Below are 27746 nucleotides of genomic sequence, written 5' to 3' on the forward strand. Positions count from 1 at the left end.
CAATAAATTACAAGTAATACAGCCAGCACACAGTACAACTCACAAGTAATGAGGAGCGCATGAAAATACTACCAGCACAGAGATCTTGAAAACACTAACATAACTCACAAGTATTCTCATGAACTTAGGATTTAAGGATAAATGGTAATTCAATTAGCCACAAAATGCCCCATGATCGTGTCAAATATTCAATGCAATGCTTCTATGTGCCCTTCCCTATATCTGCTGCAGTAGGGTCTTAAAATCTGTTATGAAGCCATATATATATATATATATATATATATATATTTGCATGAGCATGAAGACAAAAATTCAAGCTTGGTATAAATCCTAGCACAGATAATTGAGAGCTAACATAATTTTTTTTTTTTTTAAAGTAAAATATTATTTTTTGTTTTTATTGTTATTTTCTTCAAATTTATAAGGGTATTTTATCTTATTGAAAAAAAAAATTTATGGCCATTTTTGTCTTGGGGGATATGGACAATGTTTTGGTACTTGGTAGTTTGGGGGAATATTGTTCTAATTGAAAGTTTGAAAAGACATTATCAATTGGATAATAGTTTAAATGAGATGTGTGAACTTTTCCCAGCTTTAATAATAAAAATAAAAATAAAAATGAGACGGGACGAGTCAAGACTTATTTTTTCCTAGGCTGTTTAGGATGAGTCTGGGACTGGGCCTTATAGTTGGACTGCTTTTTAAGCCCAATGCCCGTCCCGCCCTCATCCACACCAAGAACCGTAGATAGAAGTATAGAACCCTACCTTATCTCATGCACACTGACACGGGTTGTGCACGTGTACGGTGACGCATCCGGTTCGGATAGACCCGGTATTTCACGGGTCGAAAAACCCTCAACCCAGTCCCGGGAGTCCCCTTCTCTTTTTGTCTTTGTTTGAGAAGCTTGTAGCCTTTTCGTGCCCATTCTGAGTTGTTCTCCTATATTTAGCTCTTCTGCGACACATAGACTGAGATTTAGAGAGACAAACAAAGAGTAAAGATGGAAGCTAACATCAAGAAAGAGCAAATCGTGGATGTGAGGTCGGTGGTCGAAGCTGTCTCCGCAGACGACAGCGACGCTCCTCTTTACAAAGTCGAAAGCCTCTGTATGCGTTGCGGCGAAAACGTACGCGCACACATTCTCTCTCTCTCTCTCTCTCTCTCTTTCTCTATGTTTTTCTTTTTATTTTTCCCGTATTTATGTTTGTTAATGCATGCTCAATTATTTATGTTTCTTTCTATTTCGTCATTGAAGAGAAAATAATGTTTCAAATTTTGTGCTTGTGAGTGGGTATTGGATATTGGGTTTCTAGTAAAATGCTTTACTATTGGGTTTGGTTCACAAAGTGCGTTTGAACCCAAACGTGGGTTTGATTGTTTGGATAGAAAATTTTGTCCACAGAGCGACATACAATTGAAGAAACTTTGGAGACAAAAAATACAAATAAAATGAATATAAAGTTACTTGCTTGGTATCAAATTGCATAGGTTGGAATTCGTCCAATTAAATAAGCAGCTGAATGATTCATAAGAGGAATTTTAATATTTTCTCTACAAATAGGAAGAATTTTTGTGTTATTTTGGCATGAAAGGAGCCTACAATTATTGGGTTACAACTTTTATTATTGTTTGTTTGGTGTTTGAGTCAACCCTGTGAACTTTTCTGACGTACAGTTTTATACTTTGATCAGGGGATAACAAAGTTCTTGTTGACTTTAATTCCCCATTTTCGAAAGGTACGTCTCTTGTTTTTATCCATTTACATCCTCTTGTTAATTTTCTGTTGTTTGTTGAGCTTTAGCAGTTAATGTTTTCTGCCTGCAGATCTTGTTGTCGGCCTTTGAGTGTCCACATTGTGATGAGAGGTAAATAATTTTTTTCTTTCTAGGATGTTGGGATTTTAATTAATAAGGTACATAATTCAATTTGGTCTTCCTTGAGATGTTCATTTGTTATTATTTTTCATTGGTTATTCCATAGGAACAATGAAGTTCAGTTTGCTGGTGAGATTCAGCCCCGGGGATGTTGCTACTATCTGCAGGTCCCTTCAGGTGATCCAAAGGTTGTGCCCATTGGAGTAAAATAATTGTGAAGTGACCTCCCTCAATTTATGTTGCATCTATATCCAAAGGATATACAGCCTTAAGCTTAACTAAGTGCCAAGTATTCAGTTGAAGTTGTGATCCTAAACATCTTATTTCACAATGTTTGTTAGTTTTGGCCATTCTCCTGACTTTTATAGGCTTTCACATAGTTAAATGGTAATGGTAAAATTTTCTCAATTTGTTTGTATAACATGCAACAATTTGCTGTTTTTTGTCTTATTGACATAAAACATTGTTTTCTTGTGTTCTAATGTGCACGTAAAATATTTTAGTTTTAATTTTTTTCCTCTCTTATAATTTTTTTTTCCCTTTCTGGTAGCACCTTTGTTTCCCCCCTCCCCCCCAAATTTGAAGAAATGGTACCTCCGATATGAATAGGCCATCTGACGAGTTTCTTTAATGCAGATGCTTAACCGTCAAGTAGTGAAGTCTGAGTCTGCAACTATTAAGGTGCTTCACTAGATCCTAATTGCAATGATCTCCTTCCAAATTAAGTTAAATCTTCCTGTTCGTTTTCAGAGTTTAAATTTGTGTGCGTTCATATGCTGTATTGGGATATAAGGTGTTGTTGTAAGTTATTTTCTATATAATTGAGTTTAAGATCTTACATATTTGAAACTAGGGTAGAATTTTTGTTGTAATTGACCTGCATAAACATTAAATGTCAAATTGCATCAATACCGAGGCAGTTTGTTATATACTTGAGACTCTGGCCCATCACGAAGCACTTTCTCACTGACATAGTGAGATGAGTGTTAAATTATCTTGCCAAAGAGAAACCAATTTGACTAATGCAGTAATGATGTTGGTGAATTTGCTTGGCACTCTTTGCTAAATTGGTTCATCCATTTTGTTGCTTCTGAGAATGTCAAACACTGTTTCGGTTTGTAATTCTCACTTCATTCAGGTTTCACTTATTATTTTAGTATATGCTCCAGTGTGCGTCTGACTTACCTTGTCATCTTAGTCTATGGTCTTAAGTTTTTGCTCTGTAATGGTGTAAAGGGAAGCTTTTTTCTTTGATGGTGTTAATGGGCTTTGGTAAATTTGGTAGCAGTGACATTACTTGCCATCTTTTTTTTATCTGTTTCTGATTCACTTTTGGAATAGTGGGAACTTAGTGTGACTGGTGATAATTTTTCTACATATTTCATTTTTTCTATATATTTTATATTTCTATAAATTTTTCTTTTTTTTTGATAAGTAAGAAAAGATTTATTAAAAAAACGTAAAGGCGCCCCTAGGTACACAAGAAGTATAGGCCAAAAATACCCAAAGCTAACCCGCAAAAACTAACAAAACCAACAGAAAAAACCCCAAAACCCAAGAAAGAACAACCAAACAACCACAAAGGAGCCCAAATAGAGTTACAAAAAAAACTAAACGCCTGAGAGACAACCCACAACCCATCAAAGCAACAACGAACCCTACAAAACGTGGGCCTATCCTTTCCTACGCCTGGAGGAAGTTAAACGGTCGCCATAATTAATGGAGCTTTGCAGATTCAGAAGCTCCCTCTTGCCTTTTGACTTTTGGCATGCTAACATTTTCTCTCTCAAAAACTCTTCCTCCATGACGTCCCGAATAGCCAAGGCCTCCTCCTCAAATGCACCATCCAAAGCCCAATCCAAGGGCAAGCCATCCCAAAGCTCATCATCCTCCTCCCAAGCCACAATCTCCCCGTTATGATCAAAACCGACACGCCAATTGCGAGATAGGGATAAACCATTTCCTTCAGAGGAATAAGGAGTGAGAGAACCTCTCGGAGGGGATGAAGGTCCAACCATCTCGACCTCGGTGACCTTCTACGGCATTGGCACCTTTGGATGAGGGTTGAGAAATCCCTTCCTAAGATCCTGTTTCACTGGCGGCTCAGCAGTCGTAACCTTCTTAACAGGGCACCCAACAGTCATCTTCGCGGCTTCCTGAGAATCAGAAAATAGCTTCTCATTCCACTTCACAGATTGCCCTTCCCTTAGCACCTTCGCCCTCCTATAGTAACATTGAAAAGGCTTAGAAACCACCACGGGGAGGAGAGAACGCAGCTTCTCACCCAACACAGCCGCTCCAGCGAGAGATGGAGGGGCAAACCTGGGTTGAGGAATTTGAAGCGGCTTCAGAGGAGAGACCTTAAACATAGGATCCGGAGGACGAGCTGGAGAAGGAGCCGTCGGAAAAGTAAGCTCCAGTGCCGGCGAAGGGGGAAACCCAAATTTTTTAGAGGCTGGAGAAGCTAACAACGCCGGGCGCGCGCCCTCTGTGGCTCCCAGCGCATCACCCACCAAACCCCTAGGAGGAGACCAAACCAAAAACATCCCAGAAGACCACTCCGACGTTGTCTACGGCAGGGATCTGCATGGACGGGCAGCTTTAGGTTTCGGCCAAAAACGGGCCACGCGGAAACCTAAATGTTTACGACCCATCCCCGACCCGGAAAACCGGTCCAGAAGTTTTCTTACAGCCCGGCCCGGCCCAAGGCCACATAAAACTTGGAACCCAGCTTATTCCATGTATACGCTCTCTAATATTTGGATTTTGAATTTTCAAAATTCAAATTCGAACGAGAGAGAACCTTCTTATGCTTCTGACGGAGATGCCGGTCTTTGCCCAACCGCTCTAGCGGCGGGGACTCTAATGAGAAGCAATCCACCACCGATCTCGGTTCAACCTCTGCATGCCTCACCATCGGAAGAAGTTCAAGAGCACACTGCTTCTCCGGCGACACCCTCCACCCGGAATAACGACCCCCCACGATGGGCTCCTTCTTCATGGTCGAGACTGAACCAGACCTCAGCACCTCCACAAAGGAGGGCCCCTTCCAAAGGGGAGCCAAACCCGGCCTAACTCTTTTTCCTTCCCAACTGTCTTGACCGACGCAAGCGAGGACCCAGACCCGCAACCCGCTTTGGCAGAGAGATATCTCTGGCCTTTCTCAGCTCGTCTGAGAATTTGAGCCAACCCTACCCTTTGCGATCCTCAGGGATCACAATAAATCCTTTCCGGCCACCCATCCCGAATGCTGCTGCCTCTAAGAAATGGCTCGCTTGGTTGCCACCTCTCCAAGCAATCAAGATTTTCGACCCTTCCTTGAAGGATTTGATGAAATCTTAATCTTCTGGATGACCCAAGAGAATCTCCAACGTCGATACAAGCCACTCAAAGCACTAAGAACTGATGATGATTTCCGCGGAAAAACTTCTTATTTTCTCTCCCACCCTCAGCATCGACGCCCTATCCAAAAATTATTATTATTCATAAAAAAAAAGATATATATCACCAGAGTTGAATTAACTTTTGATTGTTTAAATGACTTGCTTGAGACTATTTATTCAATTTGGTAATATGCTCTACTCTGTATGCAATTACTCTCACCTTAGACCATAGTGTTAAAATTGTTTTGGTTCTATGATAGCATTACCTGATCTTTGTAAACTTATTATCTGTGACATGACTTGGTATCCGTCTTTTATGTTTTTTATTTGTTTTTATACCAGCAAAATCTTATTCTTGCTTGCTATTGTTAAAAGGATTGTGTTTTTTATGGTTTACTGTTAGTTATTTGTGTGTATGAATATTGAAAGTAGATATTTCTTCAGGTCAAGGTATTGTTCAGTTCTTTAGATGATATCTGAGATTTCCCCCCATTTCTTTTACTTCTTTACATTAAGCATTTTGCATGATAAATCTGGAGCAGACCCAGGGTAATGTGTCTCAAGTTGGTAAAAGTATTTGGCCTTTTCTCTATTTAAATGGTGGTCACATTGTACACCTTGTACATAGAAACACTTTGAATTTGGTGTGTGGCTAGCTGTGGGTTAGTTTGTTGTATTGAGGTGACATTAAGTAACATTTTTTTTTTCAAATCTTTTTACTCTCTCTCTTAAAAAAATTAATTTTGGTTCATTTCACTATTCTGTGCCTTACCTTCCAAGAAGAATAAATTCAAGGAAAATAAGAAGAATGTGTCAGATTCTTGCAATAATAGAGTAAATTCTGACTTTTACTTGATCATGACATGGATTTCTTGTGTGCATTAGCTCAGTAAGCAATCCTTTGAGTTTCTAATATTGGGATATTGAGTTGTGCATTTTCTTTTGTTTTTTATTTGTGCAGATTCCTGAATTGGATTTTGAAATTCCTCCCGAGGCTCAGCGTGGATCTCTGTCAACGGTATCTTCTTTAAAATCTGGTCTTTTGTTTCATTTCTCCCTCTACTGGGTTTTAAGTGGCTCATACAGACTAAAATCTGATAATTCTACTAAGATCAATCGTAGGGGGAAACCATATTATAGTCACTAATAGTGGTGTATGGGGGAAAAGAAATAGTTAAACACCTTAAGAAAGAAAGGAGATATTTGCAAGTGGTGGAAGCAAGTTTGAACATGCAGTTCATCTTCTTGTTGCTACAAATGCATCGACACTCGCAACATTTCCCCTTACCATTGGTGAACAGATTTCCAATTTACATGCATATTCATGGCCGGTGGATTCTTGAAGAAGTGGGGGGGGGGGGGGGATTAGATTGTGGGCCATTGACCACAATCGAGGAAGTGGGCTCTTGATGATAGCTTAAATGTGCATATTCTTTCAAATGAAAATCTACAAAAAGGTAATTCATTGCACTAATACTCGATTTAAACTCAAGTTTAGTGATGAAACTATATTCTACTATTAACTTTAAAATGCAAGAATTAAGTGATACGACTAGCTTAGATTGCTCGACTACATCTACTACCTTAACTGTCTCAGCAAGTCTTGGGATCAAGATATTTCACGACTTTATAAATTTATGTATAGAAAGTTTCTTGCTCTGGGAACTTTAAAATAACTCTCTTGAAGTCTCCTGTTAGCAAGGTTTCTTGTGGTTGGAAGCACACCGCAGCTATTTCTGGTGTTTGTGGCTCGCATGGGGGCGTCAGCCGGTGGGTCTTGTTACTGTGTGGCTCATTTCCGTCGAAAATGTGATCATTCTCTGGGTCGGCCGCTTGGGTGTTGGGTGTTTTTTGAGATAAAGTTAGTTTTATCGTGGAGTCGAAGACTTTTGTCTTCTCAGTTCTGGAAGGGGCGTCGACGCTGAGGGTGGGGGAGAAGAGAAAAAGCTTCTCCGGCGAAATCTTCATTAGTTCTTCTTGCTCTGAGTGGTTGGCTTCGACATTGGAGCTTCTTGTGGATTATCCGGAAGATCAAGACTTCATCAAATCATTCAGGGAAGGATCGAGAGTCTTGATTGCTCGAAGAGGGTGTAACCAAGCCGGCCGTTTCCTAGAGGCTGCTTCATTCGGGATGGGTGGCCGGAAAGGGTTTATTCTAATCCCTGAGGGACGTGGAGGGTGGGGTTGGATCAAATTCTCCGACGAGCTGAGAAAGACTACTGTTTCCTTCTCTGCTTTAATTGACCGGGGGGCTGGTTTCTTGCATGAGTCGGTGGAGTTTAAGGGGAAGGAAGTAGAGGCTTGGCCGGGTTTGGTCCCTTTCTCGAAGGGGCCCTCTTTTGTGGAGGTGTTGAAGGCAGGTTCGGCCGCTGGTGTGAAGAAGACGCCTCTCGTGGGGGGTCGTTTGTCCGGGAGAGTGGTTATGCCAGTATGTGAGCTTGACCTTCTTCCGGCAGTGAGGGTGATAGATGCAGATCTGAGTTCGGCGTTGGACTGTTCTACCTTGGAGTTTTCTTTGTCTGATCTGTTGGGTAAGGACCAGCCTCACCGTTCGATGGGTAAGACCTTGTTTCCACTTGCGAGTTTGAAATTTGAAATTTTAAAGTTGCGCACGTGGAGTAAGCGGGTCATAGGTTTCAATTTGGCTTTGGGCTGGGCTGCTAAGAAGCTTCTGGGCCGGCTTGCAAGAATCGTACGGAGTCGAAAGGGAGTGCGTTTGGGTCGCTTCTTGCGAAAACCTAATTCCTTACTGTCGTCGAGTTTCTCGCCGGAGACGACGTTGGTGGCTTCTTCTGGGCCGTGCGATCTCAATCCGTCGGAGTTTCCCGTTGGGGATCCTTTGTGCGAAGACCGATCTGGGGGTGGGCCGTCTCTGGTGAAGTCGGTTCCTTTGTTCGTTTTCTTTCCTCTGCCGACTGCGAAGACATCGTCGCTAGCGACTTGGGCGCTCCTCCGGCGTCGTCTGGGTTTCTGTGTGGTGCAGAACTCTCCGTCTATTCTGTTCCTTCACTTTCAGGGGCCTCTGAGTTGGGGAAGAAGATTTGTTCTTCCCCTTCCCCCTTGCTGCATAGGCGTCCGTTTCAACAATATTTCAGGAGAGCTAGGGAGCTCAGAGCAGGGCATTCGATGGTTTGGAATGATGGGTTTCTTTCTGACTCTTTGGAAGCCTCAAAGCTGTCCGCAGAACCTGTTTTTCGTAAGGATACATGTGGAGAGTCTGGTGCGAAAAAGAAGACAGAAAATCCAGCGATAATGGGTCTGTTTAGGAAGAGTTTTCTTGATCTTCCTCCGATTGGTTCAGTCCCTCCCTTCTTGCCGCGGGAGGTTAAGGACGTCGGGATGGTTCGACCTTCCTCTCCTCCGCGTGGCTGCATCTCTCCTTGTTCTGTTGAGGGAAATGGATTCTCCCAATATCGAAATTGGCCTGTCGGTTTTGACCACAACGGGGAGATTGTAGTTTGGGAGGAGGAGGAAGATGATTATTGGGAAGGATTGCCCTTGGATTGGGCATTGGAAGGGGCTTTTGGAGAGGCGGCCTTGGCAATTAGGGATGCCATGGAAGAAGATTTTCAGCGGGAGAAGATGATTGCGCGCCAAAAGTCTATAGGAAAAAGGGAGCTGCTAAATCTGCATAGTTCCATCAATTATGGTGATTCGAAAGTTCCCTCTAGGAGTAGGAAAGGCAAGGCACACATGAGGTTTGTGTGCTTTGGTGGGTGGGTGGGTTGTGGGGTGTTTTGTTTGCAGTTAGGTGCTATTGTAGTTTGGTTTGGGGTTTTTCTTAGTTTTTGGGGGTTCGAGTTTTGTTGGTCCTGTTGGGTTTTTGCGGGTTAGCTTTTGTTCCTGTATATTCTGCCTGTGTACTTAGGGGCTCCTTCGCTTTCCTTAATAAAGTCTTATTACTTATAAAAAAAAAAACTTTAAAATGCAAGAATTAGTGCAAATAAGGTATGATAATATTTATTTTCATTAGATAAAATAGGCACATTTAAGCTATTATTAGCTCTTAGGTTCGCAATGCCATAACTAAAGTAGCTGGCTGTTGGATTTGTGATAGGTTTTGCTAAGAATGTAGAAACTATGTGCATAAGACAATTAAAGAAGTGGTAGTTTTTAATCGTGTCCAATACTTGGGCAATCCCAGTTGTTGGAATTATAATTGTTTTTGAGGACCAAGAAAGGACGATAGAGGAGCTCAAAACCTTCTTCTTTTATTCTCTTTTTACTTGGACATCTATGCTCTTACCTCCTTTAATGATTAGCTTTAATAATTTTCTTGTACTTTTTTCTTCTCCTACTTTGGCATTTATCTTGTATACTCTATGTGTACGTGGGTTGCGCTTTTAATGATATTACGCACGTTTATCAAAAAAAAAAAAATTGTTGATGGTATTGGTGAAGGGTTCAAATTCCATTTGGTTAGCTGGTCAAAGACATGTTCCCCGATCTCTGATGGAGGGTTTGGAGTCCGTAATTTACTATTGTTCAATTGAGAGCTTTTTTGGGGAAGTGGCTTTAGCGTTATGTTCATGAGAGAGAGGCCTTATGGAGGGTGGTTGTGGATTCTAAATCTGGCAGTGCGTAGGGTGGATGGTGTTCTAATGAGGTTCATGGGTTGTTTGGGGTGGGGCTTTGGAAGAATTTCAGGAAGTTTTGGGGGGAGTTTTCTAGTCATACTAGATTCGAGGTCGGTGATGACTCCAAATTTAGATTCTGGCATAATGTCTAGTTTGGATAAGGCCCTCAAGGCATCTTTTCTGGACTTGTTTAGTTTGCCCCATTGTAAGGATGCTTCAGTGGCAGATCTTGTGGAGGTTTCTAGTAATTCTCTTCAGTGGAATGTTAACTTTTTTAAAATGGCTCACGATTGGAAGGTGGATTCCTTGACCTTCAATTTGTTGTACTCTTCATATTGAGACGGGGTGGTGAAGACAAGCTTTGTTGGGTACCTTCCAAGAGAGGGATGTTTGAAGTCAAATCTTTCTACAATGTCCTTGTTCCCCATCTTAGTACTCATTTCCCTTGGAGGAGTATTTGGTGGGATAAACCACCCACGAGGTGGCCTAGTGGTAAGGGCGAGCAAGGGATTGTGTGGTGAGGTGCACGGTCTCGGGTTCGATTCCCCCTGGGATAAAACTCGTGATTTAAATGGGGAGTCGTGGCGGTGGGTTGCTGCACTAGCTCCCTACAAGGAATTAGTCTCACCAAAGGTGGGGGCACCCCTGTTATAAAAAAAAAAAAAACAAAAAAAAAGTATTTGGTAGGAGAAGACTTCCTTGAAGTCCTCCTCTCTTGCCTCACTTGCCAACAATGGGTTGTTGGTAGAGTCTCACTACCGAAGGGAAAAAGAGTCGCACCCCAAACAGAGAAATCCCATCTCAAGCACAAGCATTTCACTTAAGCACATAATTTCAAACTAATAACTCTTTATTCAATCTATTCGTTCATTGATCTCTAATAAAATCGTTACAGAGCGCGTCCAGCTAGGGTTTCGACTTCTCATCCGTCCTTTCACATTCTCTATCTCTTTCAATCTCCTGTCTGGTCCTTTAGCTTTGATTTTTGGTCTTCTGTTTCGTCTGGGTGGTTCTTTGTTCGGTGATGTAGTTTTTTTGGGTTTGGTCGTCATAGTCCCGGGGGTGACGTTGATGGATAAGGTTTTCTTAGTGGAGTCGAAGGCTTTCACCTTCTCGGTTCTGGGTGGGGCGTTGACGTTGAGGGTGGAGGAGAAGAGGAAAAATTTTCTGGGTGTGGTCTTGTTGAATGTTCAGAGCGCCGAATGGCTTGCGTCGACGTTGGAAGTGTTGATGGGTCTCCCGACAGAGGAAGTCTTTGTGAAGTCTTTTAGAGAAGGTTCGAAGGTTCTAATTGATCGGAGAGGTGGGAATGAAGCTGGGCGCTATTTAGAGGCGACTGTGTTCGGATTGGGCGGTCGGAAAGGATCCATTGTTATCCCCGAGGGCCGTGGAGGGTGGGGATGGCTTAAATTCTCAGACGAGCTGAGAAAGGTTGTCGATTTTGTCTCAGGTTCGGTGAGTGGCAGGCTCGGCTCCTCATCTACTCCGGAGAAGAAGGTTGGGGAGGAAGTTCGGATGACTCTGGGCCTGGCTCCAAAGTGGACGGGGCCTTCTTTTGCGGAGGTTGTGAGGGCGGATTCGACCGATGTTGCGAAGAAGATGCCCATAGTGGGTGATGGTCGGTCCGGGCTAAGGGCTTCGCGGGCGACACCTTGCGAGCTCGATCTTCTTCCGGCGGTGCGGCATGCAGAGGATATTCCGAGATCGGCGGTGGATTGCTTTTCCTTGGAGGCTCACCGGCTTGATATGTTGGGCAAAGACCAGATTGTATGTCCGCAGGGTAAGGACTCTCATTTGAAATTTGAAATTTCGAGATTGCGGACGTGGCGTAAGTCGGGTTCTGGTTTTTATTTGGCTTTGGGCCGGGCCATGGGGAGAGTTCTGAGCCGATTTACCGGGTCGGGGCTGTTTCGAAAACCTTTAGGTTTTCGCGTGACCCGAATCAAGCGGAAACCTAAAGTTTCCTGTCCGCCGCCAACCTCGCCGGAGACGACAACGGAGATGTCCTCTGGGTTGGTTCTGAATCGGATTCTTCCTGGGGGTTTGGAGGTGTCAGCGTTGGGAGATAAAGTGGGCGTGATTCCAGCTTCTTCGGCTGATGTCGGGATCTATCCTAGGCCGGAGTCCTCGTCGACGACAGTTACAGGGACAGATACAGGAACAGAGTCTTTTTCCGGGGGTGAGTCGAGCAGGTCCCAGGTGCTTTCGGTGGTTTCTTGCTCGAGTGTGAATCCAGCCTTTAATAGGTTCGGTTTCCCCCCTTTTCCGGCACCGGATCTGGGTTTTCCGGGGGGTTCAGCTTCTACTTCTTTTAAGTTTACTCCTTTGGGGAAGCTTCAGTTTCCTAATCCCCTCTCTGCCGCTCCGTCGGTTCAGCTTCTACTTCTTTTAAGTTTACTCCTTTGGGGAAGCTTCAGTTTCCTAATCCCCTCTCTGCCGCTCCGTCGCTCGCTGGTGCAGCTCTTTTAGGAGAGAAGCTGCGCTCTCCCCTCCCTGTGGTGGCTTCTAAGCCCTTCCAGTGTTACTACAGAAGGGCAAAAAAATTGAGGGAAAGGCATTCTGTGAAGTGGAATGATGAGCTACTTTCTGACTCTTTGCAAGCTGTGAAGATGTCAGTTGGCTTCGTTGTTAAGAGGGTTTCAGGTGGAGTGCCGCCAGCTGAGAAGGCGGCAAAACCTCCTGCAATAAAGAAGGCAATGACGCCAGTGAATCAGGGCCTTTTTAGGAAGGGGTTTCTCAATATTCCCCCGATTTCAGTCCCTACCGTGGCGCTTCAGGAGGTCAACAATGACGGGGTGGTAGGTCCTTCTTCCCCTTCGAGTGGTTGCTTGAATGGTTTCTCCCAAACTCGGAATTGGCCAGTTGGCTTTGATCATAACGGGGAGATTGTGGTGTGGGAGGAGGATGAAGATGATTATTGGGATGGTTTGCCATTAGATTGGGCGATGGATGGGGATTTTGGGGAGGAGGCTTTGGCTATTCGGGATGCCATGGAGGAGGAGTTCCAGTTTTTTGCGCGTCAAAACTCTAAAGGGAAAAGGGAGCTTCTAAATTTGCATAGTTCCATTAACTATGGTGACTCGAATTACCCCTCTAGGCGTAGGAAAGGCAAGGCACATATGTTGTAGGTCTGTTGTGCTTTGACGGGTAGTGGGTTTTATTGTTCTTAGTTGGGTTCTTTTGTATTTTGTTTGGTTCTTTTGTGTTCTGGGGCATTGGTGTTGTGGGTTTTTTTGGGTTAGCTTTGGTGTTCCTGTGTATACTTCCTGTGTACCTAGGGGCGCCTTACGCTTTTTTTTATAAAAGTTCTTCTTACTTATCAAAAAAAAGAAGACTTCCTTGAGAGTGGTGTTCTTTGTTTGGTCGGCTATCTTTAACCATAGATAATTTTAGAAGGAAAATGCTCTACTTCCCTAATTTGAAAGTGAAGATTTTGTATTAGTTGCTTATTGAAAGACTTACCTCAAGCTCTTAAAAATATTTGAAGTCCTATGATGATCAAGTTGAAGTTGTGTAGAGTTGTCAGCGTAACCTTTGTTTTTTTTTCTTTTTTGTTTTTGGGATTCGTAATTGGCTCAAGCACCCAGTGGGTTGCGTCATGAACTCATAATACATCTCATTTATATGGGGGGAGGAGATGCATTTGGCTCATGGGCGCATAACTAAAGCATTGATTTTTAAGCATGTTATGATACCCGTGTTTCCTCTTGAGCATGTGAAACTTCTGCTAACAACTTATGACTTCACATGCACAAACCTTGAGCTGCTAATATTTACTGATGACAAACTATACTTTAGAAGAGACTTGGAAGAAAATTCTGCTCTATTTATGGGTGTCATATATATATATATATATATATATATATATATATATATATATATATATATATATATATATATAATATTGGGTAATTTATCGGTGTCATGTTCTGATACTCATACACCAGTATTTTTCCCTGAATATAAACCCCTTTCCATATGTTTATGCCCTTATCATCATCATCATTATAATTATTGTTGCTGTCGTTGCTATTATCATTAGTGTTACCATTATTTATTATTTTCTGATGAATGCTAGTTCTTCAAATCCTGTAAGACTAGCCTGTACCCTGTGTGATATGGCACGGACCAACTCGTTTCACTTGAAAATTACTGTGTTGCAACTGCTTTGAGAAAAAAAAAATTTGCCAGGTCTTGATAAGTTTTGAGAAGTGTTGAGTATATTCTATAAGGTTTCTGGTGGATTTTATATCAATTTGAACATTCTAATCATGTTAGGTCCCATTGTATGAATTTTGATCATGCACTTTGGTGTATCAATCTCTCATACCTTTCAGCATGGTTCACCATTTTCTATAACATGTTTCCAGGGCTTTTTTCCTCCTACTCTCTTTTTAATTATCTTATTTATCTGATGTAATTACTCTAGGTGGAGGGGATACTAGTACGTGCTGCAGATGAGCTGCAGGCCCTTCAAGAAGAACGCAAGGTGCATATTAATTCTGGGATTTGCGATATTTAATACCGTATAATTTCCTCTTAAGTAACCTAATGCTATCTTCTGGGTTTTCCAGAAAGTGAATCCTCAGACTGCTGAAGCGATAGACCAGTTTTTGTTGAAACTGAAAGCTTGTGCAACTGGAGATTCATCTTTCACCTTCATCCTGGATGATCCTGTTGGAAACAGCTTTATTGAGAACCCGTAAGAAATAATTTGATGTGACTGGGAAACCTTACTCTCATACATGATAAGGAAAACTTTTTCCTGAACTGCTTTTTCTCTTACGATTTTATGCATTAATGTTGATGGTCTTATGCATCAATCTTTTTTTTGATTTCTCTTGGATGAAAGAACTCAATTAAATTGCATTTGGGACAGTCCTGGCCTTCTTTCTTTTTTCTGTTAAATATTTTGAACCATCAGTTGCTCTTGTTTTAGCTCAATTAGGATATAATTATCTATATATAGGTTTTCTCCATCCCCGGACCCATCCTTGATTATCAAGTTCTATGAGCGAACTCCAGAGCAACAAGTATCACTGGGGTATGTTGTGGACCCTTCACAGTCGGGAGACCACTGTGATGGACCATCAACAGAGGAAACAAGTGGTGTTTCAGACGAAGTCAAAAGAGAACCACACGGCTCAGTTGGAGCAACAGCTGCTCATCGGGCCATCGCTCAGAGTAATAGTTCAGATATTGTGGATACTATGTTTAGGTACTCTGCACCAGAAGAAGTAAGGCAATTACTGAAGTTCAACTGGTTAAGTTTTGGCGTTTTATCTGTGTACCCTCAAATTTTATATGGTACATCTTGCCTGCTCTTGTTTGATAGGTGATGACTTTTCCATCAACATGTGGAACTTGTGCCACCAAGTGTGAGACGCGAATGTTTGTTACCAGTATCCTTTTTACTTCACTTTGACTGCCCTTGAGTTTCCTAGCTATATTTTGATGTTTTTCCTCAGTCAGGGAAATATAGATAACATATTTGTTTGTAGTGAAATTTTTGGTCCTATCTGTTTCTGGTTAATTTGTCATGTTAATTGTGCTTGGTTTAGTTATTTTATACTTTTATCTTTCTTCTAGACCCTGTTGCTTTCAGTTTCAGAATATGAAATATGAATGCTTTTTTGTAGTTGCTGCTCTTTTTTGCTGAACTAAATTTGTGGTGAAACTGCCATTGGAAATCTACACCCATTGCTTCCCCTAATATCCTCCCTTTACCATATCATGAGGGCTTACAGGAGATTGTACTATAAATTAATTAAATATGGAATATCGTGCTTGAAAAATAATATTTCCTGCCAGTAAAGAGTAGCAGAATTCTAACATCTGCCTCATAGTCCTCTAGGTCTGAGAGTATACAATATCACACGATACAGTAAGATTATAAAAAGAGGGCCTTTTTATTATTATTATTTTTTATTTTTTATTTTCAGTGCGAAATTTGCCTTGTTAAAGTTGTAGTCATTTCATAATGTTGTCATTTAAGTTGCATGCCTGACTCTTTGAGGTCTTTTGTAGACATTCCTGAGAATTCTTGTTAGGTAGGAATAACTTCATCTATGTTAGTATACAGCTAAAATGGTGGAACATCTTTTACTGGGAGGGATGTGGATATATGTTCATGTAAATTCCAAAGCATTATCATCTGAAAGGGTTAAACAAGTGTATGCATATATAATAGCCTAAAAGAGAGAAAAACATGTTAAAGTTTGAGAAAAGAGGCGAAATAAGGAAGTTTATATGTTAATATTGAAGTCCAAGGCTAGATTTCAATGCCAAGTTAAGGATAGATCAATGGGGACCACTGGGATGCTCAAAGATGGAAAAATCTTTTGGAGAGGATGAATGTGCCAAAGGGCCAAGCGGTCTAAGGATGAGGACAACTAAGAATGTTGAGTTGTGGTTCTTTTTATTTGAATTGCTCCAAACAAGAACTTTTTGAAATGACAAAAACATGTTGAAGGGAGAGGTGAATGGCAGAAGGTAGCTGAGCTTCTTGAAAATTATATTAGTATTCTATATTGTGTTTTTGGCAAAATCCCAGTAGCTTTGCAGTTTACTATGAAGTAATAATTGGATGAGAATGTGTTTATATATATATATATATCAAAAAAAATATTTTCCTTACAATAGCTGTGCATGATTGGGAGGTGAAAGTGGTCTATGCTTTCTTGGAGGAGTTGTATTCTCAAGTTGTAAGGCAATGAGGTGAGGATAAAATTTGCTAGATTCCTTCTAAAAGGAAATTGTTTGAAGTGAAGTCGTACTATCATGTGTTATATACTTCAGTAAGTTTCCCTTTTTCTGGGAAGAGTACTTTCTCTTGAGAGTTGTGTTTTTTGTGTAGACGGTAGCTTTAGAGAAAGTCTTGACTTTGGATAATTTACGAAATGTTATTGCGAGATGGATTGGTGTTATATGTGTAAGAAAGGTGGGGAGTCTATTAATCACCTCTTTCATTGTGAGATTGCAAGAGAATTATGGAGTTTGCTTTTCTAGTTGTTTAGTGTTGCATGAGTTATGCCTCGAAGGGTAAAAGAGTTGGTGGTGAGCTAGAGAGGACAATTGGAACACCGTACTGCTTTGGAAGTGAGGAGATTGACTCCTTTGTGTTTAATATGGTGTATTTGGGATACGGAACACAAGGAGCTTTGAATATTGTGAGATTGCGATGTTATAGTTGAAGAAGATGTTCCAATCACTTTACACATGGATGGTAGCGTTCAATAGCTTGCCTGTTTCTAATGTCTGTGAGTTGGAGTTTTGTTCTTCTTTTTCTATACATTATGGGTTCTATTTGTATACTTCCTGTGTACTAGGGTTGCGCCCCTCTACGCTTTTAATGAATTTGAATTACTTATTAAAAAAAAAAGTATTTAAACATTAGGGAAAAATACACTTTAACAACCCCTCGGTGAACTACTACCATTTTGCACTTAGACCACCAAATTTTAAGAAGTGATATCTCATTCCCTCCAACTACCACCCCGTTACAAATAAGCCACATCATTAGCAATTGGTATCAAAATGGACGAAAAAATTGTCGCGTGCGCCGCACGTGACTATTTATGCATTCAACTTATAAAAAAAATACCCTTAAAATTATTATTATTATTAAAAAAAAACAAATGAAATAAATAAATAAAAAATTGAAAAAAAGCCAATGGGTTGTTAGGCCAGCCCACTTTTGCATTTTGGGGGAGGTCGAACCACCCCCAAAGTATGTGGGGGTAGTTGGGTCACCCCCTTGAGTATTTACAAAGTGTACCCATCCCATTCGGATGTGAAAAATCAGCAACTTCTCAAGTTCCATCACTTTTACCTCAGAAAACTGAAGCTTTGGTATTTGCAGAATTTAGTACGACCACTCTCCATGAAAAACCATATGTAGTGTTTCTATAAGTCAACACTTTATAGAATGACTTCACTTCAAACTTACCCCTCTTAGAATGGTAGTTGGAGGGAGCCAGGTGTTACTTTCTAAAGTTTGGTGGTATAAGTGCAAAAGTGGTGGTAGCTCGTGGCCCCGGGAGAGGTTAAAGTGTATTGTATCTTAAACATTAATATGTCCAAGGTATCTGCATGTATTTATTTCTGCAATATCCATTTTGGATATCTATTGATACATAGATGCAGAGAATTTCTGAAACCGTTTTAGTCAACTATGGAATCAAGTTAGTTCTTTGAGAGAAAAGTTTGCTCTTACATATTTAGTTTTAGTTTGAACATAGCCATTAGGAGTTGTCAGTGTTGTGAAATGCAAGTCTGATCTTTAAATTTGAACCCATGTTAAAAGAATGATCCAACAATGGGTAGATTTGAGCTTGGCTGTGGGTTTATAAACTAGTTGGGGTTCTCCACATAATAGCTTAAGCTTTTAGGTTGGATGTTTTAACATGGAACCCTGTTTGTTTGTTTTGGACCTCATGTATCAAGCATGTTTACCTTTGTTTAGGTTTCAGTTGGGTCATTTGGCTTGTCTGTATTGGTCTTGGCTTTTGTTGGGCCTGGACATAAGCGAGGGAAATTTATCCCATATTGGTTAGGTTTGAGCTTAGTTGTTGGTTTCTATAGTTGGGCCTCTCCACCTGATAGCTTTAAGCAAATCATACATGGGCAATTCAGTTCAGCGATTCAGTTTCACTTCAATTTTACAGTTTAACCAATCTGAGTTTTTTCCAAGATTTTCAACTCTGTGTATCAGCCTTAGAATGAATTTTGTTGATCTTAACTATAAACAGAGATTCCCTACTTCCAAGAAGTAATTGTCATGGCATCCACTTGTGATGCTTGTGGTTACCGCAATTCTGAGGTTTGTAGTAATTTGCCAACACTTTTTTCTCATTTCCTTCTTTTGGTGATAATCATACTCTTTTGTGCAGTTGAAGCCTGGTGGGCGAATTCCTGAAAAAGGAAAGAGAATTGCCCTTACTGTGAAAGACATTAGTGATCTAAGCCGTGATCTAATAAAGGTTTGTCATGATCTTTATCTGAATTTTACTGTTTTATGTGCAATGTATAGAATGTTCTTTCATACCGGTTAGATTTTTATGTGGGATCAGTGTAGCCATACTGATTTTTATTGGGTGTTCTGTGGTTATCTTTTGTATCTCGCCGTAGTATCTTATATTATTTGCGTTTAATGAAGAGTTTATAATATAAAGGAAAAGATTATAGGAGTATGTTGAAAGGAAACAGAAAAACTTGCCATTGGGGGTGATATCAAAGTGATTGTGGGATGTTAAGGAGTTTTAGACGTACAGATGAAATCTGAGGTCAGCTAAAATTTGAAATGTTAATATTCCCATTGGTCAATGTTGAGAGTTTAAACCCTTTTGGTCTAGATTTTGGGCATATCTGTATGTGGGCTCAGGACCTAATATCAATTCTCCAAATCCCGTATTTTCCAATCTAAATCAAACTTACAGTGGTTGAACAAAAAATTGCTGGACAAATTCTCTACAATAGCACCCCAGTTTTTGTATAGAAAAACCCCAGATTATCTGGATAATTGCGGTCTTGAATTTCTCGGTTTCTGCCAGAGCATTGACCCAATATTAGAGTGTATTTGATCCTGTTGAAAATCAATATTTTGTATACTCTTGCCTCTCAAGGATTCACATAGAGGATTGGGTTGGGGGGGTTTGGGAAGAGTTAGAGAGAGAGAGTGAGAAGAAAACTGAGGCTGGAGGTGGTACTATTGGTTGGGTTGGCGCTCTTCCCCCAAATACTGGGTGACAATGTGACGTGATGTGACGCAGGTACTGGTATGATATGCACGCTGGACTTGCACAAAAATTGATGGACATTGCTGCTCATGTGCAGAGGGACTCTGCTGCACAGAGAGATGGCCGGGCTTTAAGGAATTTTTTGGGTCGGCTTGTCGGGTCTGGGCTGGGCTGGGCCGAAAACGATTAGGTCTTCATCTAGGCCGTCTCAAGCCAAAGGCCATAGTATCCCATCCGGCGAGAATCCTGTTAGAGAAGACGCCGCTAAATTCTTCTGGGGTGTTTTTGGGTCTTCGTCATGGGGAAGGGTCGTCTAGCCTTTTGAAGACGGCTTCAGCTTTTGCTTTGGTCGACAATCCGTTGAGCATCCGGCCGCAGTTGTCGCCGGAGACTTCTACTGGGAATGGGTCATCTTGTCTTCTAGAGTCTGCTTCAGCCCCTCCTCCAATCAAGCCGACTCCCACTATCTTCTTCACCCCCTTGCCGGTTCCAAAGCTGCCTCCTACAGTGTCTCAGGTTGATCTTCCGGCTCCGGCTAGTCTGGCAGTGCTCCCATTGAAGAAGGTTACAAAGCCTCCAGCGAAGGACTTTCTTAGGAAAGGTTTTCTCAACTCTCGTCAAAGTGCTTTGCCTATGGATTTTGACCACAATTGGAAGAGTGATGTTTGGGAGAAGATTGATGAGTTTTGGGAGAAGCTGTCCGCGAAGTGGGTAGTGGATGAGGGTCAGACCAAGGAGTTCAGGACTATTTAGGCGAGATGATTGTGCGCCAAAAGATCAAAGGAAAGAGGGAGCTTCGAAATCTGCTAAGTTCCGTCAATTATGGTGATGTTAAAGCTTCTTCTAGGTGTAGGAAAGGCAAGGCCCACATGTTGTAGGGTTGTATGCCTTGGTGATTTTTTGTGGGTTGTTTCTCGGTTGATCTTTTGTGGGTTGTTTTTTGCGTGTTCTTTCGGTTTCTAGGGTTTAGTTTATATGGTTTTTGTTGAGTTTTCGCGGGTTAGCTTTGGCTCTCCTGTGTATACTACTTGTGTACTTATGGGTGCCTTACGCTTTTTTTCAATAAATGTTTGATTACTTATAAAAGAAAAATATATAATTTTTAATCCCAGAAGATCAGAAGAAATAGCAATAAAGATTCAAGGTAAAATTTGACTAGCAAATATAGGAAGTTTCATTGAAAGAAAAAGAGGTTTTACTGGATTACCGGACATATCTTTGCACTTCCTCAAACATTAGTCAGGTCTCTATTTCCTAAATTATAGTGGTTGGGTACGTTGGTCATCTAGACATTTATGCAAACTTCACACCCTTACCTGGATTCGCGTAATGTAGATTATGTGGAGTTAGCTATTGTTTGTGGAGATAGGGTCATGTTAATATTATGCTTTTAATATTACCCTTATAAAGAGCTCTCTTTCCAATCTTTCTACGTACTTCTTATCTCTTTTCCCCATTTCTACCAGTGTGGCTAATTGTATAGAGAAGCTTCATCGAGATTTCTTATGGGGAGGATTAGGTGAAGAGTTCAAATATCACTTGGTTAGTTGGTCCAAGGTTTGCTCCTTTATTTCTGAAGGTGGCTTGGGCATTCGGGATTTGAGGATCTTCAACAATGCTCTTTTAGGGAAGTGGTTGTGGCGTTATGTTGATGAGAGAGAGGCTTGGTGGAAATCTATTGTGGATGCATAGTACGGTACTGCATGGGCTTGGTGGTGTTCCTTAGATCCCTTTGGGTCTCACGAAGTGGGGCTTTGGAAGAACATAAGGAAGGGGTGGAGTTTGTTTTGTAGTCATACCCGACTTATTTTAGGAGTCCAGGTTCAGATTTTGAGATGATATGTGGTGTGGAGAGATTTCCCTCAAGGACGCTATCCCAGTTTTGTATGGATGCGCGCGTTGCAGCTCACTTGGTTTCAGAGAGGTTCCTTTCAGTGGGATGTTAGCTTTATTTGAGCAGCCCACGACTGGGAGGTGGACGTCTTGGCTTTCTTCTTCACCTTATTGTATTCCCTTAGAGTGGGAAGTGAAGGGGAAGATCACCTTTGGTGGTCTCCTTCTCACAAAGGGAACTTTGATGTTAAATCTTTCTATAAGGTCCTTGCTTGCAAAGAGGTAGTTCATTTCCCTTGGAGAAGTATTTGGCGGACTAAGGTTCTCTTGAAAGTGGCTTTTTTCGCTTGGTTGGCGGCGCTAGAGAAGATCCTTACCTTGGATAATCTTAGAAAGAGGCATGCCATTGTGATTGATAGATGTTGTATGTGCAAAATGAATGGGGAGTCTGTGGATCACTTTCTTCTCCATTGTAAGGTTGCATGCGCTCTATGGAATGCTATATTTAGTCGCTTCAGTCTGTCTTGGGTTATGCCTCTTCGGGTGGTAGATTTATTTGCTTTCTGGTGGACGGGTGGTTGCTCTCGGAGTGCTATTGTGTGGAAAATGGTTCTTTCTTACCTTCTGTGGTGCTTGTGGAGGGAACGAAATGATAGACATTTTGAGGATAAAGAAAGGACGATTGAAGAGCACATTACTTTTTTCTTTTTTTCTTTGTTCTCTTGGACTACTGCGTTCCTAGCTTTATTAGTGATTAGCTTTAATGATTTTCTTGTTCTCTTTTCTTCTCCTTCTTAGACACTTCTCTTGTATACTCCCTGTATACCGAACTGCGCTTTGCGTTTTTTAGTGATAGTACTCTTATAAAAAAAATGCTTTTAATGATCATTAAATTTGTCATCCTAAGACAGGGTTTTTCTGTTTCAAAGGTCTTTTTCTGATGATATGATAGATTTTGGATGACATGTTGGATAGTGAGTGCCATAGTCAAAAGGGGGAAGGCCATTGTTTAAAGGTGGTGAGGAATGGTTTGAGGGGTATAAGTAAGTAGAGGAACAGGACATTTGGACTGAATGGAATGTGATGCAGGATTTTTAACTGATTTAGTTGTTGGGACTCCGCCGAGGTTGTTTTTGGTTGGAAAGGTGGAGAGCAGCACCCTTGTCCTTTTTTGTTTTGCTCTTTTTGGTCCTAATGTTTGAGAGAGGATTGTAATGGTTGGATTTGCAAGGGTTTTGAGCCGTGGGAGATATTGAACCTTCTTTTTGGTATCATCAACTCTTCTTTAGTTATTTTCACACGTCCACCTCTGATATATATACTTGTTGTGTACTTGACTGGTGTCCCCTTGGTGTATTTTTTGATTGCTTTACTTCTTAACAAGATGAGTTACAGAATTATTTTTATATTTTGTTGTATGTTTGGAGCATATCTTTGGTTATTATATTGTTGTATGTCTATTTTATCCACAACGATAACTTTCCAGTTCTTCCTTCTTTTTTTATTTTTTATTTTATTTTTTTTATAAGTAAAATATATTTCAAAAAGCGCATAGTATATTTTTTATTTTTTTTGGGGGGGAAGATAAATGCATAATCAGTCATTGTAGTTAGCCTAAATTACAAATTACTCCCTGTTGTATCAAAGTGAACTCAGAGATACTTGAAGTATGCCAAAAAACAATTTAGTTCATGGATTCAAATTCCGTAAAACATTTGACGGATTTCGTTAGGTGCTACGTCAGCGCTAATAAAACGACAACATGTCACTCTTAAATAGAACTCTTTCCTACTGAGGCACTCAAACCTTTGCCTCAAGGAGTAGAGTTCCATTCTGCAAGATCGACTTCTTCCTCTAGCCAAGCCACTACTTGCGTCCAAGTCCAGGATGGCCCAGTTGCACCAAGTAAAAGATACCTTTGCGGTTGACCCAGCTCATTAGGGTTGGTACAGAGCGCATCAGTTGAAGTCACAGTCAAAAATAGGTCGACTAAAAGGGATGAAAATAGAGCACATACTAGTTCGCCCGATTGATGTGTGGTTGACCGATGAGGCACGATCGATCGTCGACTCGCAAACCAGAAACCCTAGACGGGTTTTAATAGCGAGACTAACTTGCTTATCTGTCCTTGCTTCCAACAGGCTAAGTCAACTTCTTCCTCTCATAATCATATTGTCGAGCCAAAGGGGGCAATACTTCTATTTAGGAGTGACACATGTCGTTTTATTGGTGCTGACGTAGCACCTAACGGAATCCATCAAATGTTTTAATGAAATTTGGCTTCAGAGACTAAATTGTTTTTTTTTTTTTGCATACCCCAAGGACCTTTGAGTTCACTTTGATACGACAATGAGCAATTTGTAATTTAGGCCAACTACAGGAATTGATTTTGCATTTATCCATTTTTTTGTGGGATGAGGGGGGGGAGGGGCGTAGATGCATTCAAGAGAAACACCCTAAAAAGATGAAGAATAAGAACACAATTCCAAAAATTGTAGGAAATTAGAAAAGCAGGAACTACTGTAAGCAGCCATCCAAATATAAGGAGTATTGAGCAAAATGACTTTTAATTCAACCATTGTCCTATCATAATTGTCAAAGTTTCGGGCATTCTGTTCTCTCCAAATACACAACATTAAATACAAGGGGAACTAACTTCCAAACTTATTTATTGCGATGGCTTTCGAGTTGACTTCTCCAACAAGCCAATAGCTCCACCACCTGGTAGTGCATGCCCGATGCCCCACTCTATCCCAAAAAGACTGAAAATTGAAATTCACAATTCCCTGGCCACTTCATAGTGGAATAGGAGGTGATCAATAGATTTCCCACTTTTCTTGTACATACAACACTAATATCACAATGACGTGACTCTTTCTCAAATTATCCAAACTTAAGATCTTCCTTAAAGCTGACACTCATGCAAAGAACGCCATCCTCGAAGGAGCCTTATTTCTCCAAATGCACTTCAAATAAAAGGAAGGACTAGTGGGAGGACTAAGCGCGTGATAAATGGATTCGACCTCAAACACCCGCCTCTTGGAAGGGATCCAACAGATTTTATCCTTGCACCCTCATCTCAATTTGAAGGAGAGTATAACAGATCAAAAAACGAGGTAATTGACTCCACCTCCCAATCATTCACAAATCTGATAAAGTTAATGTTCAATTGTATAAGATCATTAGAAAGTGGATATGAGCTGCCACCAACGCCTCCTTAAAATGAGATATATTAAAGAACTTCCAAAAGGCAACCTTCAAAGTTTGATCCCACATCGTACCAAAATTTGATGTTGGATCCATCACCCACCTCGAATCTGACAAATCTAGAGAAGTCCTCCCACCCCCTCCCAATGTTTTTCCATACTCCAAGCCCGTAAGACCCATCAACCACATTGGACCACCAACCTCCCCACAGACTACCATACTTGACTTCCACAACCAATCTCTATAACCTCTTCCCTAAAAGAGCACGATTAAATAGAAGTAGGTTTTTAATTGACAAACAACCCTACTTAAATGGGGTCCAAATCTTAAACCAACTAACAAGGTGATATTTAAATTCGTCATCACCGACTCCACCCCATATGAAATCCTACTGAAGTTTCTCAATACGATTAGCTGTACCAATCGGGATGAGGAAAAGAGAGAAATAATAAATGGGTGGATTCGAAATATTGCTTTTAATCAAAGTGATCCTAGCACCCTTAGATAAGTAAAGCCGCTTCCAACCAGCCAACCGACTTTCCATCTTCTCAATAATGCCATCCCAAATTAATTTTTTCTTGAATCAAGCCCCCAACGGATGACCCAGATACTTCATAGGCAAAGAGGACACCCTACAACCAAGGATAGAGGTCAAACTTTAACATCTTCCACAACTCCCATAGGGACTAACTCAGATGTTGCCAAGTTAATTTTCAATCCTAAAACAACTTCTAACCATTGGAAAACACAACTCAAATTACGAAGATGATGTTGATAGGAAGATGTTGTTGATAGGGCTCGCACACAGTGGAAGGACCAATGGAACCAACTAGAGGGAGTTGTTGGTGGCGAAGGAGGTGCTGGAAAACAGAAGTAGAGGGGTGGCCCAGTCGTTGATGCCAAACCATATCAGTGGTTTTTACACCAAGAAGAGCAGTAAATCTTTGAGTTTTATTCAGAGATTGGGGCTACAATCGGATGGGGTACAACCCATTTTCACTGGGCCCATGGAGCAAAACCATTCCGGTCAGACTGTCCTTCACAGTAAATCAACATCAGTTAGAGCAAATCAACATTTGTATCTTTGCAGAACTTATTAATGGATAGTAAATTTGCGGATGCTGAGGGACAATGCAAAATTTTGGAAAGAAAAAAATTATGAGATGTAGATGTAGGAGATTTAGTAAGGGAGGAACCAATGTGTTGAATATCCAAACCTACACCGTTGCCTACTCCAACAATGTCTGGACCATCAAATGGTTTAGGATCGGTGAGATGGGAAGGATAAGCGGTAACATGTGTATTTGCTCTAAAATCAGCCAGCCACTCGTGATTTGCAAAGTCTTCAATGGTATGAGCTGTCTTGGCGGCAAGTTGCTTGGGTGCATGGCGGCCTTGGTAGGCGTAGTCCATGCGATGATAGCAATCTGGGGCGCAATGGCTACTCTTGCCACAAATCTGGCAAGGAGAGTACTGGCATGGAGATGGGGCAGTACCGGAGAGGGAGTGCCCGGCAGTGGAGGCTTGGTTCGGTGGTGGGGGCGGATTATTTGGAGAGAAGGAAGGGGTATGATATTGGTTGTGTGGAGATGGGTGTCGGAATTGGCCAGGAGGTTTGGGGAAAAACCTAGGTTTGCGGAAGTTGTTGGGGCTGTAAGGTGGTTTGGATCAGTGGGCATGAAGGGCAAAGGAACCTGCTTCAGGATTAAGGCTTGTTGTGGTTCTGGAGAAGTATTTCGTGGCTAAGCAACTCAGATCGGAAGTCATGAAAAGTGGTTTCACGGTCACGTAGGGTGAAGGCAGTAACAAATGAATTGAAAGTAGGGTTGATACCATTAATGATGAGTGAGGTACATCGACAGCATGAGTGAAGGTGCTAGAGAGCATATAATGAGACTTAGAAGCTGTTGGTCTCGTCTCAGCCATGTAACATAGGCTGGATTGGGGACTTGAGCATCACCAGTCGAATTGGTGATGAGTTTGGGAGGACAAGGGTCCATCCCATCAAGCTATCCCTGGAAGTCATAACCACAGAGGATTGGTTGAAACTTAGCAACCCATCCTAGGTTGTTAGGACCCTCTAGTCTGATACCTCCGAGCTGTGTAACATTGGGCATCAACGGATTGGTTTCAGTGGATGTAGAACTTGCGTTGGCCATGGATAAGTGTTGGCTATTGGTAGGCTCTGATACCATGTAAACTAAATAGAAGATTAGGGTAAAATGCCTTCAGCACTTAATGCTAAGGTATTGTATTGAAGTAGTATATATAGACTTTTACAGTGTGCTGTGTACATTGTTTTCTATAATTACATAAGCTAGTTATGGTAAGAAGTATAATCTAGTTATGGTAAGAAGAATTATGTCCTAGAGGGTAATATAGCCGTTGGTGTGTGTAGGAGGAATGTAATTAATGAGAGAATCTGAAGATTTGCGAGATATGCTAGCTGTAGGTCTGATAGCTTTAGGAGATATGCGCCTGTCCTGTTGAGGGAAACTTCCTTGAGTCATGGCTGATTTCTCTAGATGCTGTCTGCTGTCATTCGGTGATATTGTGGCTGGAATAATGGCTGAGTTTGCTGAGTAGGAGTCGGGTGTGTTGTGTGAGTTTACTATCTTATCCTTAACATCTCTCAATTCAGAAGAACTAGAACAACCAGAATTGTAATCATACGACTCTAATAACTACAAGAAGGATATCCATAAGACCCTATTCAAAAATAAATTAAAAGTCCAACATGGGAGGGGAAGAACAGGAATTGCCTGATCTCTCACTTGGAAAGCAGATGATATTGAAATTACCTCCAATAAACCATGGTAACCTCTACCAACTAAGCAACCCAGCCAGTTCATCCCGAAGCAACATTCTCTCATAAGCGATATTAGGGCCATAAACACCCGCAAGCCCATGCAAAGTTATCAACATTATTTCTGAAGGAACAAGTTATAGTAAATACACAATTTTTTCCACCACCCTCCTATCACACATTAACAAGATCCCGCGAGAAGCCCCTCTTGAACCCAAGTAACACTCGTCCACGTGTATACAGCCTATAAACTACACACATCAGCCCTAGACAAAAACTCCAGTTTAGTTTCTTGAAGACAAACAAGCCTTCCAATCTTGGAGTAA

General features: G+C 41.2%; 1 protein-coding gene across 1 annotated transcript in view; it reads left to right on the forward strand.

Annotated features, from left to right (window-relative positions):
* Positions 1–898: 898 nt before the first annotated feature.
* Positions 899–27746, forward strand: part of LOC133861585 (uncharacterized) — a 44210-nt gene continuing 17362 nt past the window's right edge. The window contains exons 1-12 of the mRNA XM_062297378.1: positions 899–1129; positions 1695–1739; positions 1828–1868; positions 1984–2065; positions 2514–2558; positions 6222–6278; positions 14267–14326; positions 14412–14539; positions 14807–15074; positions 15173–15239; positions 18588–18658; positions 18729–18818. Of these exons, the coding sequence (XP_062153362.1) occupies positions 1004–1129; positions 1695–1739; positions 1828–1868; positions 1984–2065; positions 2514–2558; positions 6222–6278; positions 14267–14326; positions 14412–14539; positions 14807–15074; positions 15173–15239; positions 18588–18658; positions 18729–18818 (1080 nt within the window). The 5' untranslated portion in view covers positions 899–1003. The remainder of the gene's footprint in view (positions 1130–1694; positions 1740–1827; positions 1869–1983; positions 2066–2513; positions 2559–6221; positions 6279–14266; positions 14327–14411; positions 14540–14806; positions 15075–15172; positions 15240–18587; positions 18659–18728; positions 18819–27746) is intronic.

This window comes from Alnus glutinosa, chromosome 2 (genome assembly GCF_958979055.1).
Source record: "Alnus glutinosa chromosome 2, dhAlnGlut1.1, whole genome shotgun sequence".
In the NCBI taxonomy this organism is placed as follows: Eukaryota; Viridiplantae; Streptophyta; class Magnoliopsida; order Fagales; family Betulaceae; genus Alnus; species Alnus glutinosa.